Source organism: Pristis pectinata, chromosome 24 (assembly GCF_009764475.1).
Source record: "Pristis pectinata isolate sPriPec2 chromosome 24, sPriPec2.1.pri, whole genome shotgun sequence".
Classification (NCBI taxonomy): Eukaryota; Metazoa; Chordata; class Chondrichthyes; order Rhinopristiformes; family Pristidae; genus Pristis; species Pristis pectinata.
In genome coordinates this window covers 5372538-5388614 of record NC_067428.1, presented here as the reverse complement: position 1 = coordinate 5388614, position 16077 = coordinate 5372538, and the positions used below count along the sequence as shown (strand labels likewise).

The 16077-nt window shown below is 45.0% G+C and overlaps 2 protein-coding genes across 3 annotated transcripts in view; both read right to left on the bottom strand.

The window, feature by feature from the left end:
* LOC127582611 (procathepsin L-like) overlaps positions 1-6476 on the bottom strand; it is a 36381-nt gene extending 29905 nt beyond the window's left edge. For both annotated transcript variants that reach the window (XM_052038051.1, XM_052038052.1), the window contains exon 1: positions 6356-6476. In XM_052038051.1, the coding sequence (XP_051894011.1) occupies positions 6356-6453 (98 nt within the window). In that variant the 5' untranslated portion in view covers positions 6454-6476. The remainder of the gene's footprint in view (positions 1-6355) is intronic.
* LOC127582617 (cathepsin L2-like) overlaps positions 6446-16077 on the bottom strand; it is a 195890-nt gene continuing 186258 nt past the window's right edge. Inside the window, exons 6-7 of the mRNA XM_052038060.1 lie at positions 6644-6723; positions 6446-6476 (exon numbers count right to left, since the gene is read on the bottom strand). The gene's annotated coding sequence lies outside the window, so the exon portion shown is untranslated. The remainder of the gene's footprint in view (positions 6477-6643; positions 6724-16077) is intronic.

Below are 16077 nucleotides of genomic sequence, written 5' to 3'. Positions count from 1 at the left end.
TTCCCAGTTGATCAATATCCTATTGCAACTTTAGACAAGATTCTTCACTCTCCACTATACACTGATTTTGGTGTTATCTGTCAACTTACTAATCATGCCACCTACATTCTCATCCAAATCATTAATATATATGACCAACAATGATTCCTATGGTACACTACTGGTCTCCAGTCTGAAAAATGATGAGATTAGTTGTTTTGTAAAGGTTGCTCTGAAATGGAGAGCAACAGTCCTGATATCATTCTGCTCCAATGGCTCTCACAGTTTTGCATCCTAGCCCTGTTAAACAGAAAAATGGTTTCTGGATTAGTGGAGACACAAGAGACTGTAGGTGCTGGGATCTGGAGCGAAAAACAAGCTACTGGAGAAGGGGGAGGGGGGAAGCAGGATAGGTGGATCCAGGTGAGGAGGGGTTGATGGGCAGATGAAGCCAGGTGGGGTGGGAAGGCTGGGGGTGAAGATAGCAACAGAGGTTGGGAGATGATAGTGGAGACAAAAAGGGTTGCAGATTATGGAATCTGATAAGAAAAGAAGGTGGTGAGTGGAACCAGATAAGGAGGGATGCTGGGCAAATGGGGAACAATGGAGGAAGGGGGAGAGGAAGGGGGGATGGGTGGGTAGAGTGCCTGGGTGATAGACAGATGGAAATATCCTTTTTCAGGAAATGTGGCTTTCCCTTTGGTGTGGTTGATAATCCCCTCACCCAACCTCCTCCATTTCCTGCACTTCCGCTCACAGCCCAGCTGCCACCAGACAGAACAGAGTTAGACTTCCCTTGGTCCTTCCCTTTCACACTACCAGCCTCTGCATCCAGCACATCATTCTTCATCATTTCTGCCAACTGCTACATGATCCCACCATCCTCCCCACCCCTTTCTGCTTTCTGCAGGAAGCATCCTCTCTGACTCCCTGGTTCACTCATCCATCCCTCCCCTTCCCCAGGCACCTTTCCCTGAAACCATACAAGGTGTAACACTTGTCCGTACACTTCCTCCCTCACTACCATCCAGGGACCTATACTGCCCTTACAGGTAAAGCAGAGATTCACATGCACTTTCTCCAACCTGGTCCATTGCATTCAGAGCTCCTGATGTGGCCTCCTCCGCATCAGACATACTGAACACAGACTGGGCAACTGCTTTGCAGAGCACCTCTGCTTTGTCTGCAATGGCCATCTTGAGCTCAAGGCTGCAAGCCGTTTCAATTCCCCCTCCCCATTCCCACACCAACCCACCTGTCCTCAGCCTCCTCCATTGCCAGGGTGAGGCCAAACGCAAACTACAGGAGCAGCACCTCATATTCCGCCTGGGTAGTCTACAACCCAATAGCATGAAAACTGAATTCTCCAATTTAAGGTAACCAACATCCCCTCCATTCCTTTCTCTCTCCTCCTGATTCACCCAGGTCCCCTTGCACACCCCCTCACCCACTTCTTTCCAACCTCCCCCCCCCCCCCACCACCACCACTTCCTCCAGCCGCGTTTCCCAGTTTCTTTCCCCTGCCCTACCTGGTTCCATCAGTCTATCACTCACACACTCTACCCACTCAGTCCCCCATCCCCTCCCCCCTCCTATTGTTCCCTTTTTGCCCAGCATCCCTCCCTGATTTTGTTCCATTCACTACCTTCCTTTCTTATCAGATTCCATAATTTGCAATCCCTGGTTGTTTCTATGATCACCTCCCAGCCTCTGTCACTATCTCCTCGCCTCCCTCTCCCCACCTGGCTTCATCTGCCCATCAACTCCTCCTCACCTGGATCCATCTATCAGTTGCTAACTCCTGCCTCACATCTCTATACAGACTATCTCCCGTTTACACTCTCAGTTCCATTGCAGCGTCTCAACACAAAATGTCAACTCTCGCTTTGCATCCGCAGATGTTGCCTGACCCGCTGAGCTCCCCCAGCAGCTTGATTTTTGTTTCTGGATTAATGCCTACCTGCCCTTTAGCACTACTTAAATAATGTTCAAAACAAGATCAATTATCTGAAATAATAAGCTGTAACGAAAACAGGAGTACTTATTTTAAAAATCTAGATATCCCAGCATACCCTTCACAGGGTATTTGATGAGTGAAGCAGCAGGCTGCCTATGACTGTTTGATCTTTGGCTCTCAACCTGCTGGCATTGTGGAAGGGTAGATACCAATGTGAGGGACCAACACCATGTTTTAGAAGTGGACAGGAAATCAGGACTTTGAAAAAGGGAAATGTTATGATCAGGACCAGCATATGGCCAGTCACATGTTGGAGATGTGGGATTGGGATTTCAGCGGAGGTTGGAGGGATAACAAGACTGCAGGCAGACTGCAGATTGTGGTGTAGGGCGTGGGTGTTAAGACATTGATGCACTTTACTTAATTGGTGTCAACCATCCCATGCCCCTCTTCCCTGACTCTTCCCAGTCCTGTTCTATGCGTGCCCGACCATGTTGTCTAAATTCTCCTCATGTTATTACAACCAGAAATGTAACCATAAACCTGTCAGACAGTCAAATAAAAAAAGATTAGTTCATTTCTTTCTCCAAATGATTATCCTTATCTGACCTCACCTTATGTGACTCCAGTCCCACTCCAAATGGAAGCGGGCAAGAAATGTCCACATCCCAAGAATGCATCTTAAAAAGCTCTACAACAGATGAGAGTAAGAATTGTGCCCCATAAGCATTCGACTAACATCCACAGTGACATGTGCAGTGACTGGGAACAGAGCACTTCCCCATCCATGCATTCCCTCAGTGAGATCAGAACAGCAAACTTTGCGTAACAGATTGTTTTATTTCACTATAAATAATTCATTCATGTATGCTAAATTATATAAATAATCACACACATTATTTACATATTATACACACTGGAACTAGTAGTTGGAGTTGGCCAATCAGCTATTTGCAACCAGGACAGCCTTTCCTGGCCTTGACCCACCTCATTGTTCCTGCTTTAATTGCAACACCCTGCACACAGATCCTCCTCTGCCATTAGACAGTTCTGCTATGCCAGCAGTGCCTCCCAGTGCAAACCTCTAAAAAGGTCAAGGGAGGGAGGTGCATGGAAACACCTGGCACTTACAGTTTCCTTCCAAGTCGTGCACCATCCTGACTGATCCTCTGATCCCTGAACCCTATCTTCAACAGCACCATGGATGTACCTTTATCAGAAGGACTGTGGTAATTCAAGAAAGCTGTTCACCACCAACATGTCAGGGGCAAACAGGGATGGGCAATGAGTGCTGGCCTTGTAAACTATGCCAACATCCAAAAAAAAACCAGTTGGAAGAAATCTTTGGTAATACATAGATGTGTACTGTAATGTCAAAGGACCTCTCTTTGTTGCTTTATATTAAATGACTTATAATGCCTTTGGTGGAAGCAGAAATTTACTGTACATTTAATAAATGTTTATGGAATAATACTGGCGATGGCTATTTTTATCCTTGTGATTTCCCATCTCTGCCACCTTGTTATCTCCATTAGGCTTTCCCTGTTATTCCAGACACCCAAAATAGAAATCAAGCAAAATGAATTAAAGGAAGCTACTCAAACTGGGAAGTGGTGTTCTACAAGCATTGGCACTGGCATCACTCTGTTACAGCTTACAAATTTTGGGAACAATTTCAAAATTTAGAGCTGATACCAGAAAAGGACAGCGGAAAAGTACAAAAGGATAGGCTACTGGGGCAAGGATTTTAGCCTCGATAACTGTGAGGTTACACACTTAGTAGGAAGAACAAGGAAGCTACAGTACATATTGCTTGAAATATATGTGGTAAATTGAGTAGGTAGCATTGATGCACAAATGACTGGAAGCTGCAACATGAGTTAGTAAGGCCATGACAAAAGCAAAACATTTGGATTCATTTCTAAAGGATTGGACTAAAAAGCCAAGGCATTTATGTCAGACTTTTGTGTGGACCCCATTATAGACTACGCATGGAGTTCTGGTCCCCAGGTAAAAATGTACAGAGAATTGCCAAAGAAGATGCAGAAACAATTTACTGAACGATGCCATAACTGAAAGATTATTCTGACACAAAACAATTAACTAGGTGAACTCTTTTTTTTCCCTGAAAAGTGAAGACTTGAGAGGACCAGAAACTGGTTAGCACAAAAAAGAAAAAGGAAAGAAGGAAATGTTGACAGAGTTAGGTGTGGAGGATTGGATGGATCATATGAGAAGTACCAACAATGGCATAGCCAGTTGGGCTGAATGAAGCTTTCCTGCTATATATTCACTGCAAAATGTATATTATCATCAGCCACCACTCCTTGATCTGGATACCCTTTGGTTCCTATTCTTTTATAAATATGGGCGTCTCTTTGGTGAGCTTTGCCTTCTCACTTTAGTTTCTCTGTTATAGACAACAACATTCCTGTGTAAGCTCCCATTTACAATGTCCACCATTGACCATCGAGTCTGGAACCAACCATGACAATACCACAGGTACAGGTACAACTACTGGTTAGGTACTTTGAGACAAATAACTCACATTCTGACCCCTTTTATCCTTTCCAAAGTTTATGAGATTCAAGTGAAACGTAATGGAATAATGACCACATCCCTGGATGGTGCGGCTGCACCCAGACAGCAGCATCAAGAAGGAAACATTACATGTGATTGGTTTGCTCACCACCAGACTCAGTTTCACTCCACTCTCTGCTGGACTTTGGCTGCAGGACAATCTATCACCAGGACTTGCAGCAAATTACCAAGGTTATTGTAACCTCTATCACCAAGAAGGACTTGAGCAGCAATGTCTTGTAAACAACAATACCTCCAAGTCATATTCCATATCATTGGGTTGGTGCACCACCTAATACCACTCTGGAATCATCTTCATCCCAATCAATTCAAATAAACACTCTGAATATGGCCAGGTAAAGGGAATAAATTCAGCCCCACTGCTAACTATATCCGATGAAAAAAGTATGAGAAGTTGGATTGTTTTTTTTCTGGAGCTTCGAAGGCTGAGGGGAAACATGATAGAAATTCATAAAATGATGTGAGACACAGAGAGGGGATATAGTCAGTGTCTTTTTCCCAGGGTGGAAATGTCAAATACTAGAGGGCATAGGTTTAAGGTGAGAGTGAACGTTTAAAGATGTGCAAGGCAAGTTTTTTTTTGCACAGAGGTTGGTAGGTGCTAGGAATGCACTGCTGGGGAGGTGGTAGAAGAGATATGATAGCAACTATTAAGAGCCATTTAGACAAACACATGAACAGGCAGGAAATGGAGGGATATAAACCATGTCCAAGCAAATGGGATTAGTTTAGATTGGCATCACAGTTAGCAGAGATGGTGGACTGAATGAAGTGTTCTTGTGCTGTACTGTTCTATGTTTATGGATTAGAGCAGCACAGTGATGCAGTTAATAGAATTGCTATTTCACAGCTCTAGTCAGCCAGGTTCAATCTTGCCCTCAGGTGCTGCCTGTGTGGAGTTTGCACATTCTACCTGTGATCGCATGCATTTCCTCTGGGTGTTCCACTTTCCTCCACATCTCAAAGATGTGCTAGTTGGAGGTTAATTGGTTGTTGTAAATTGCCCCTAGTGTGCAGGTAAATGGTGCAATCTGAGGGGAGTGGATGGGAACGTGGGAAGAATAAAATGGGATGAGTGTAAATGGGAGCTCGATGGTTGGCACGGACCCGGTGGGTCAAAAGGCCTGTGTCTATGCTGTACATTTCTATGTCTCGAAACATAAAGGGGATGAGGTTCATTAACCTAAGAGTTATATAGCCCTTCGGTCCAAGTCATCTATGTCGAGCTAGTCCCATTAGCCTGCATTTGGCCCATATCCCTCTAAATCTTTTCTATCTATCTACCCGTCTAAATATCTTTTAAGCATTGTGATTGTACCCACCTATACAGCTTCCTCTGGCAGCTCGTTCCATATACCCACTACTCTCTTTGTGAAAAAGTTTCCCCTTGGGTCCCTTTTAAATCTTTACCCTCTCACCTTAAATCTATGTCCTCTAGTTTAAGACTTCCCTACCCAAGGAAAAGGACTGTGACTATCCACCCTATCTATGCCCCTCATGATTTTATACACCTCCATAAGATCATCCCTCAACCTCCTATGGTTTTGGGGAAAAAAGTCCCAGCCTATCGAGCCTCTCCTTATAACTCAAGCCCTCCAGTCCCAGTAACAACCTTGTAACATCCTGGTGATAAGTAACCAGTTACACACTCCCCAAAAACACTGAAACCAAGGAATTTGTTCCCTGTTTCATCTGGACCTCAAAATAAAATAAGCACAGATCCATCCCATCCCCTGCTGTTCTATCCCATCCCATCTAGTACTGTCTGACCCAGTCTGCACAAGGAGTAAGAGAGAAGGTTTGAATTAGCAAACTCACCTTGATATGATCTTGCCCTTGATGAAGTTCCACTGAACAATGGGTGTATCCCAGTTAAATACATGGGCAGCATCCCAGGATCCGCCCTCACTTCCCATGGCAATATCACTGATTGGGAAACCTAGAGAAGTAATGTCACACTTTCCATGACCTTTAGAGCAATACTTAAAAATCAAATTCCTCTTTTTCAAGGATAAACCAAACAAGTATGAGTTATAATTCTTCCTATTAACTTTTATCTTTGATTAAGTTTATGTTTATCTTCACATTAGAACTGGGCATACTTACCGACGTGCTTGGGTATCACTAATGATTGCTCAGAATCTATGACACTCTTTCCATTGAACTTGCAATGTTATTGATGAATCCTGTATTGATCAAGGAGATTAACAAGAGTAAATGTTAGAGAGCTCACTCCATGTACCACAATATTGAGTAAAATAATTATGAAGCTAACGTTATCATGTGAAAGATAGTCAGCACTGAGAAGGAAAGATTTCTGAGGTAATTTTCACTTAACTGTCTACACTGCCCAGGTTAATCATGGACTAGTTCACCATTACACTATCTCCCTTTAGTCAGGATAGTGAGTGACCTGGAAGGAAATCTGCAGATGGTGGTGTTATCATGAGCCTGCTGCTCTTGATCTTCCTGGCGAAAGAGGTTCTGGGTTTGAGAGGTGCTGTCAGTGTAGCCTTGGCGAGTAACTGCAGTTTCATGTTGTAGATGGCACTGATGGTGGAGGGAATGAATGATTAGGATGGTGGACGGATTGCTAGTCAAGTAGGATGACTTCTTGTGGGAAGGTGTTTTAACTGCATGTCTTGTCCTGGATGGTGCTAAACGTCTTGCATATTGCTGGAGTTGTGTGCGTCCAGGCATGCAGAGTATTCTATCATATTGCTGGCTGGTGCTTTGAAGTGGGCAGCACCATGGCACAGCTATTTGAGCCACTGCCTCACAGCGCCAAAGATCTGGGTTCAATCATAACACTGAGTGCTGTGTGGACTTTGTACGTTATCCCTATGACCACATGGGTTTCCTCCAGGTACTTTAGTTTCCTCCCACATTCCAATGATAGACAGGTTGGTAGGTTAATTGGTTGCTGTAAATTGCCCCTAGTGTGTAGGTGAATGCAGAATCTGGGGGGAGTTGACGAAAATGTTGGGAGAAGAAAAAAATGGGATTAATCTGGATGGTATGTTGCCTCCCAGGTGCCAGGGTCCGGGATGTCTCTGATCGGGTCCACAGCATTCTTGAGTGGGAGGGAACGCAGCCAGAAGTCGTGGTACATGTCGGTTCCAACGACATAAGTAGGAAGAGGGATGAGGTCCTGAAAAGGGAGTTTAGGGAGCTAAGCAGGAGGCTGAAGAACAGGACCTCAAGGGTAGCAATCTCAGGATTGCTGCCAGTGCCACATGATAGCGAAGGTAAGAATAGGAGGAGATGGCAGTTACTAGCTGAGGAGTTGGTGCAGGGGGCAAAGATTTAGATTTTCAGATCATTGGGATCTCTTCTGGAGAAGGTGGGACCTGTACAGTGGATGGGTTACACCTGAACTCGAGGGGGACCAATATCCTTGCAGGCAAGTTTGCTAGTGTGGTTCGGGAGGGTTTAAACTACTTTGCGAGGGGGATGGGAACCGGAAGGATAGGTCAGTGGAAGAAGTGCATAGAGTAAGGTCAGATCTAACATATAGACAGACTTTGAGGAAGGAGAAGCAGAGCATAGGGTATAAAAGTAGAAAGGTGGATGGGCTAAAGTACATTTACTTAAATGCAAGGAGTATCAGGAATAAGGGTGATGAAGTAAGAGCTTGGATAAATATGTGGAACTAAAGGGGCGGCATGGTAGCGTAGCAGTTAGCGCGACGTTATTACAGCGCCAGCGATCGGGGTTCGAATCCCGTCGCTGTCTGTAAGGAGTTTGTACATTCTCCCGTGTCTGTGTGGGTTTCCTCCTGGTGCTCCGGTTTCCTCCCACATTGCAAAGACGTACGGGGAGGTTAGTTGGGTTTAAAATGGGCGGCGCGGACTAGTTGGGCCAGAAGGGCCTGTTACCACGCTGTAAATAAAATTTAAATCTAAAAAAAAGATTTTAAATTTAATTTAAATTTAATGATATTGTGGCTCTTGCAGAGACTTGGCTGTCACCAGGGCAGGAATGGATACTGAATATTCCTGGATTTCAGTGTTTTAAAAGTGATGGGGGAGCGGGGGGAAGAGAAGGAGGGGTGGTGTTACTGGTCAGGGATACTATTACAGCTGCAGAAAGGGTGGATAATGTAGCAGGATCCTCTCTAGAGTCAGTATGGGTGGAAGTTAGGAACAAGAAAGGAGGTTTTGCTCTACTGGGAGTATTCTATAGGCCCCCAGGTAGCAGCAAAGATACTGAGGAGCAGATTGGGAGGCAGATTTTGGAAAGGTGCAAGAATAACAGGGTTCTTATCATGGGAGACTTCAACTTCCCAAATATTTATTGGCACCTGCTTAGTACCAGAGGTTTAGATGGGGCAGAGTTTGTAAAGTGTGTTCAGGACGGATTCTTGTCACAGTATGTTGACAGGCCGACTAGAGGGAATGCCATATTAGATCTAGTATTAGGTAATGAACCGGGTCAAGGGTGAGCATTTGGGGGATAGTGACCACCGCTCCCTAACTTTTAGCATTGCCATGGACAAGGATAGGAGCAAAGAGGACAGGAAGATATTTAATTGTGGAAGGGCAAATTATGAGGCTATAAGGCTAGAATTTGCGAGTGTGAATTGGGATGACATTTTTGAAGGGAAATGTACTATGGAGATGTGGTCGTTGTTCAGGGATCTCTTGCAAGAAGTTAGGGATAAATTTGTCCCATGGAGGCAGAGAAGGAATGGCAGGGTGAATGAACCATGGGTGACAAGAGAGGTGGAACAACTAGTTGGGAAGAAGAAGGCAGCATTTAGGTTTAGGAAGCAAGGATCAAATAGGTCTCTTGAGGAATATAGGGTGGCAAGGAAGGAACTTAAGAAGGGGCTGAGGAGAGCAAGAAGGGGACATGAAAAGGCCTTGGCAAGTAGGGTTAAGGAAAATCCCAAGGCTTTTTTCACTTATGTGAAGAGCAGAAGGATAACGAGAGTGAAGGTAGCACCGATTAGAGACAAAGGTAGGAAGATGTGCCTGGAAGCTGTGGAAGTGGGTGAGGTCCTCAATGAATATTTCTCTTCAGTATTCACCGAGAGGGGCCTTGATGACGCTGAGGACAGTGTTGGTATGGTTAATGTTTTGGAGCATGTAGATATCAAGCAGGAGGATGTGTTGGAGCTGTTAGAAAATATTAGGACAGATAAGTCCCCGGGGCCTGACGGAATAATCCCCAGGCTGCTCCGCGAGGCGAGGGAGGAGGTTGCTGAACTGTTGGCTAGGATCTTTGAGTCCTCGTTGTCCACGGGAATGGTACCGGAGGATTGGAGGGTGGCAAATGTTGTCCCCTTATTCAAAAAAGGAAGTAGGGATAATCCAGGGAATTATAGACCAGTGAGCCTTACGTCCGTGGTGGCAAGCTGTTGGAAAAGATTCTTAGAGATAGGATCTATGGGCATTTAGATAATCATGGTCTGATCAGGGACAGCCAGCACGGCTTTGTGAAGGGCAGATCATGTCTCACAAGCCTGATAGTGGTCTTTGAGGAAGTGACCAGGAAGACTGATGAGGGTAGTGTAGTAGATGTGGTCTACATGGATTTTAGTAAGGCATTTGACAAGGTTCCACATGGTAGGCTTCTTCAGGTCAGAGGGCATGGGATCCAGGGAGGCTTGGCCGTGTGGATTCAGAATTGGCTTGCTTGTAGAGAGCAGAGGGATGTGATGGAGGGAGTGCATTCAGATTGGAGGGCTGTGACTAGCGGTGTCCCACAAGGATCGGTTCTGGGACCTCTACTTTGCATGATTTTTATTAATGACCTGGATGATGGGGTAGAAGGGTGGGCTGGCAAGTTTGCAGACGACACAAAGGTTGGTGGTGTTGTGGATAGTGTGGAGGACTATTGAAGATTGCAGAGGGACATTGATAGGATGCAGAGCTGGGCTGAGAAGTGTGAGGTGGTACACTTTGGAAGGACAAACTCCAAGGTGGAGTACAAAGTCAATGGCAGGATTCTGGGTAGTGTGGAGGAGCAGAGGGATCTGGGGGTTCATATCCACAGATCCCTGAAAGTTGCCTCACAGGTGGATAGGGTAGTTAAGAAAGCTTATGGGATGTTAGCATTCATAAGTCGTGGGATCGAGTTTAAGAGCCGCAAAGTAATGATGCAGCTCTACAAAACTCTGGTTAGACCACACTTAGAAGACCGTGTCCAGTTCTGGTCACCTCATTATAGGAAGGATGTGGAAGCGTTGGAAAGGGTGCAGAGGAGATTTACCAGGATGCTGCCTGGTTTAGAGAGTATGCATTATGAGGAGAGACTAAGGGAGCTAGGGCTTTACTCTTTGGAGAGAAGGAGGATGAGAGGAGACATGATAGAGGTATTCAAAATATTAAGAGGAAAAGATAGAGTAGACAGCCAGTGCCTCTTTCCCAGGGCACCAATGCTCAATACAAGAGGGCATGGCTTTAAAGTAATGGGGGGGGGGGGGCGGTGGTGGAGTTCAAGGGAGATATCAGAGGAAGGTTTTTTTACCCAGAGAGTGGCTGGGGCATGGAATGCGCTGCCTGGGGCAGTGCTGGAGGCAGGTACATTGGTCAAAATCAAGAGATTGCTAGATAAGCATATGGAGGAATTTAAAATAGAGGGATATGTGGGGGGAAGGGGTTAGATAGTTTTTAGGTGAGGTTTAAAGGTCGGCACAACATTGTGGGCCGAAGGGCCTTTATTGTGCTGTACTTTCTATGATTCCATGATCTAAATGGTTGGCTGATGTGTGGCATGGACTCGATGAGCTGAAGAGTCTGTTTCAATGCTGTAACTCTTTACGACTACGTGTCAGAAGCAATCACCACGTAGCCGCTGTTCAATGGAGTTTGTGGTCAATGGTGAGCTCCAGGATGTTAATGTTGGAGGATCTGGCAATGGTAATGCCTTTGAATGATGTGGAGGTGGTTAGGGGCAACTAACCCACTAATCAGCATGTCTTTGTAATGTAGGAGGAAACCAGAGCACCTGGAAGAAACTCACACATGGTCACAGGGAGAATGTGCAAACTCCACACAGACAGCACTGAAGGTCAGGACTAAACTTGAGTCAGTGGAGCTGTGAAGCAACAGTTCAACTAGCTTCACCACTAGGCTGCCCCAATATTATTTGCCACGTCAGCCAGGCCTGAATATTGTCTAGGTCCTGCTGCTTGCAGGCATGGGGTGCTTCATTTGCTGAAGAGATACAAATGGAAATGAACATTGTGCAATCATCAGAGAACATCCACCTTCTGGCCTTATGATGAAAGGATGGTCAATGATGAAGCAGCTGAAGATGGTTGGGCCTAGGATATTGCCCTGAGGAACTCCTGCAGTTATGTCCTGGGGCTGGGATGATTGACCTGCAATATATATAACCATCTTCCTTAGTGCGAGTAAGACTCCAGCCATTGAAATGTCTTTGCTCTGCTGCCAACTCTCTTCAGTTTTGTCAGATCTCCTCGATGCCCATTCAGTCAAATGCTGCCTTGTGTTGAGAGCAACTAATCTCGCCTCAACCCTGGAATTCAGCTCTTTGGTCCACGTTGGTCTGAAGCTCTGATGAGGTCTGGAGTTGAGTGATCCTGGTGAAATCCAAACTGAGCGTCAGACCAGGTCATTGGTGAATAAGTGCCTCATGATACCACTGTCGACAACACTTTCCACCTCTTTGCTGATGATTTCAGCAAACTGATTGGGCTGTAATTAGCCTGATTAGGTTTGTCCTGCTTTTTGTCAACTGGACGTAACTGGGAAAGTTCACGTTGTTGGGTGAATGGCAGTGATATAACCGTACTGGAACAGCTCTGTTATAAGTGCAGCTGGTTCTAGGGTGCAGATCTTCAGTCAGTCTCTTGGGATGTTTGCTTGCTCAGCTTTGGCTGTTTCTAATATGCTTGGCTATTTCTTGACATCATGTGATCATCAATTTGACTGAAGACTGGCTTCCGTGATGGTGGGCATCTCAGGGGGAAGCTGAGGTGATCTTCTATTCAGCAGCATTTCTGTAAATATGGTTACAAATGCTTCAGCTTTACCTGCAGCACACACGTGCTGAGGACAGGGATGGTCTTTCAGCTGCCTCTTCCAGTTAACTGTTTATTTGTCCATCACCATTTAAGATGATACATGGCAGGTCTGCAGAGCTTAGATCTCCTCTGTTGGTTGCAAAGCTATCTACATCAGGCTGCTTTTGTTGGTTGGTAGGTATGTAGTCCTGCACTGCACCTTCACAAGGCAGCCAGCTCTAGCTATTCCCAGAGTTGCTCTTTATCGAACCAGGATTGATCTTCTGGCTTGATAGTGAGAGGATCAAGCCAGAGTGGTTACAAATCGGGTGGAGCACATTCTGCTCCTGCTGATGGTCCACAGTAATTCTTAGATGCCCGGTTTCAAGTTCCCAGATCTGTTCTGAGTCTATCCCATTTAGCACAATTCTAATACCACATGACACAATGGAGGCTGGTCTCAGTGTTAAGGTGTCATTCTGGCTGCACAAGGACCGTGCAGTGGCCACTTCTACCAATTCTCTCATGGGCAGATGTATTTGACACAGGTAGAATGGGCAGGATGAGGTTGTGAAGGTTTGTGTCTTGTGCTGGAGACACAAGAAACTGCAGATGCTAGAATCTGGAGCAAATAATAAAATGCTGGAAGAACTCAGTGGTCTGGTAGCATCTGAGAAGGCCAAGGATGGTCAACATTCAGGTCGAGACCTTACATCATTCCTGACATAGGGCCTCTACCCGAATTGTGAGCCATCCTATTGCCTTCACAGGTGCTGCTCAACAGGCTGAGTTCTTCCAGCAGCTTATTTTTTTTTCGCTCATGTTGGTTTGTTCACCAGGTTTCACAGACATAACATGGCAGATATGTTCATCAGGAATTGGCCATTTCAGTCAGTAGTAGAGCTACCAATACACTCTGAAGTGCCAACCCAGAGCACATTCTGCTTCATTGTTATTATTAGTGTTTTTTCCAAGTGTTGTTCAACATGGAAGAGCACTAATTTATGAGGTGAGGGAGGAAGGTAGGTGACAATCAGAAGGAAGATTCCTTGCCTATGTTTGGTCTGGTACCATGAGTCTTCATGGGGTTTGAAGTCAATGTTGAGGACTTCAAGGGCTACTCACTACTCCCTGTAAACCACAATGTGGCCATTTTTGGCGGTGTTACGAACCAGCAACAAAAGAAACACACTGAGTCATGATTCAGTGTTAAAAACTATTTTATTAATCACTACTTATAATAATACGAAAAATAGAAGTAAAAATGTTGGTATGTTAGAATTCAAAAATGTTAAACCTTGAACATTAACCCCAAAAACTAAACTCTTCGTGTGTGTGTGGCAAAGTCCCAAACTCCAAGTCCAGGAATGGTTCTTAAAGTTCAGTTCCGCAAGCCATAAGATGAAACATCAGCAAAGGCTTCTTCAACAACCACCGTTGACTGAAGATAAGACATAGATGTTGAGAACATAGGGAGAGCAAATACGAAATCCAAATGTTCCACGATGGAACCCAAACGACACTTCAGTGTTTACTCGGTAGTGACTCCCTCACCCCGAAAAGCATCCGAATCGTGGTCGTCCACACAAATACCTGTTTCCTTCTACAGGTCAGCAACAAAGTGAACTCCACCGGATTACTTCCAATTTCCATACATGGATTTCAATGGCAGACACAGTTATTGTTTCTCATCCATCGATAAACTAGCAGGCTAGTGTCTCTCTCCCTTTCCTCTCTCTCTCTCTTCCTTCGACTTCAACTGACCTCTTCAACAACATCATTACGTCCATTATCTTGTTTACGTAAGCACGCCCCACACACACACACACACACAACTAACGCTATCTTAAAGGGACATTCACTGAGTCCGTAACAGGCGGTGGGACAAAATATACCCATAGAACCATAAACACTACAGCACAGAAAACAGGCCATTCAGCCCTTCTAGTCTGTGTCAAAATTTTATTCCGGTAGTCCCATTGACCTGCACCCAGTTCATAACCCTCCAGTCCTCTCCCATTCACATATCTATCCAATGAGTGAGCCCGCATTTACCGTGTCAGATGGCAGCTCGTTCCACACTCCCACCACTCTCTGAGTGAAGAAGTTCCCCCTGATGTTCCCCCAAACCTTTCCCCTTTCACCCTAAAGCCATGTCCTCTCATACTTATCTCTCCTAATCTAGGTGGAAAGAGCCTGCTCGCATTTACTCTGTCTATACCCCTCATAATTTTGTAAACCTCTATCAAATCTCCCCTCATTCTTCTGCACTCCAAGGAATAAAGTCCTAACCTGTTCAATCTTTCCCTGTAACTCAACTCCTGAAGACCCGGCAACATTCTAGTAAATCTTCTCTGCACTCTTTCAATCTTACTGATATCCTTCCTATAGTTAGGTGACCAGAACTGCACATAATACTCCAAATTTGGCCTCACCAATGTGTTATACAACCTCACCATAACATCCCAACCCTTGTACTCAATACTTTGATTTATGAATGCCAGGATGCCAAAAGCTTTCTTTACAACCCTGTCTACCTGTGACTCCACTTTCAGGGAATTATGTATCCAAACTCCCAGATCCCTTTGTTCCTCCGCACTCCTCAGTGCCCTACCAGTTACTGTGTATGTCCTACCTTGATTTGTCCTTCCAAAATGCAACAACTGACACTTGTCTGCCATCTGCCATTTTCTGGCCCATTTTTCCAGTTGGTCCAGATCCCTCTGCAAGCTTTGAAAGCCTTCCTCGCTGTCCACAATGCCTCCAATATTAGTGTCATCAGCAAACTTGCTGATCCAATTTACCACATTATCATCTAGATTACTGATAGACAACAAACAACAACTGGCCCAGCACAGATCCCTGAGGCACACCACTAGTCACAGGCCTCCAGTCTGAGAAACAATCATCCATTACCACACTCTGTCTTCTCCCACACAGCCAATTCGAATCCAGTTTACAACCTCTCCATGAATATAGGGATTGTGATGGAGGAGTTCTGGCGTGTTGTCTTTGAAATATGATTCTGTGAGGACAACTTTGTCAGGCTGTGACTTGACTCGCCCATGGGACTGATCTACAGTCCCAAAATATTTGTGAGGTGGAATTTGCAAGGTCGATTGTGTTGGGAGTTACTTTGGCGTGTCTGAGTTTGCTGACTAGGTCGATGCCAGGTGGTCTGTATGCCTTCATCCATTTTCTGTAGCAGTGATGGTACAAATGTATGACTTGTTTGGCCATTTAAAGCCCAGCACATTGCTATATATCTGGAGTCACATATAGATCAGACCAAGTAAGGAGAACAGAATAAACTTCATTGCACTTTACATTTTGGGAAGTTTTCAGTGTTTCTCAGAATTGAGAAATCCTGGCTAGGATTGCACTTTGCTTTTTCACAATTTCTACCTGACCTCAAAATTAGAACATATGAATTTGGGCAAATATGTTTCTCAACCATTGTTAGCAATAACTGTTTGCAATGGAGGTAGTGGAGTCAGTTATGAAGAAACAGACTGTTGTGGGATCATAGAAGGATATGACACAGAAAGTATCCAATTGACCCACG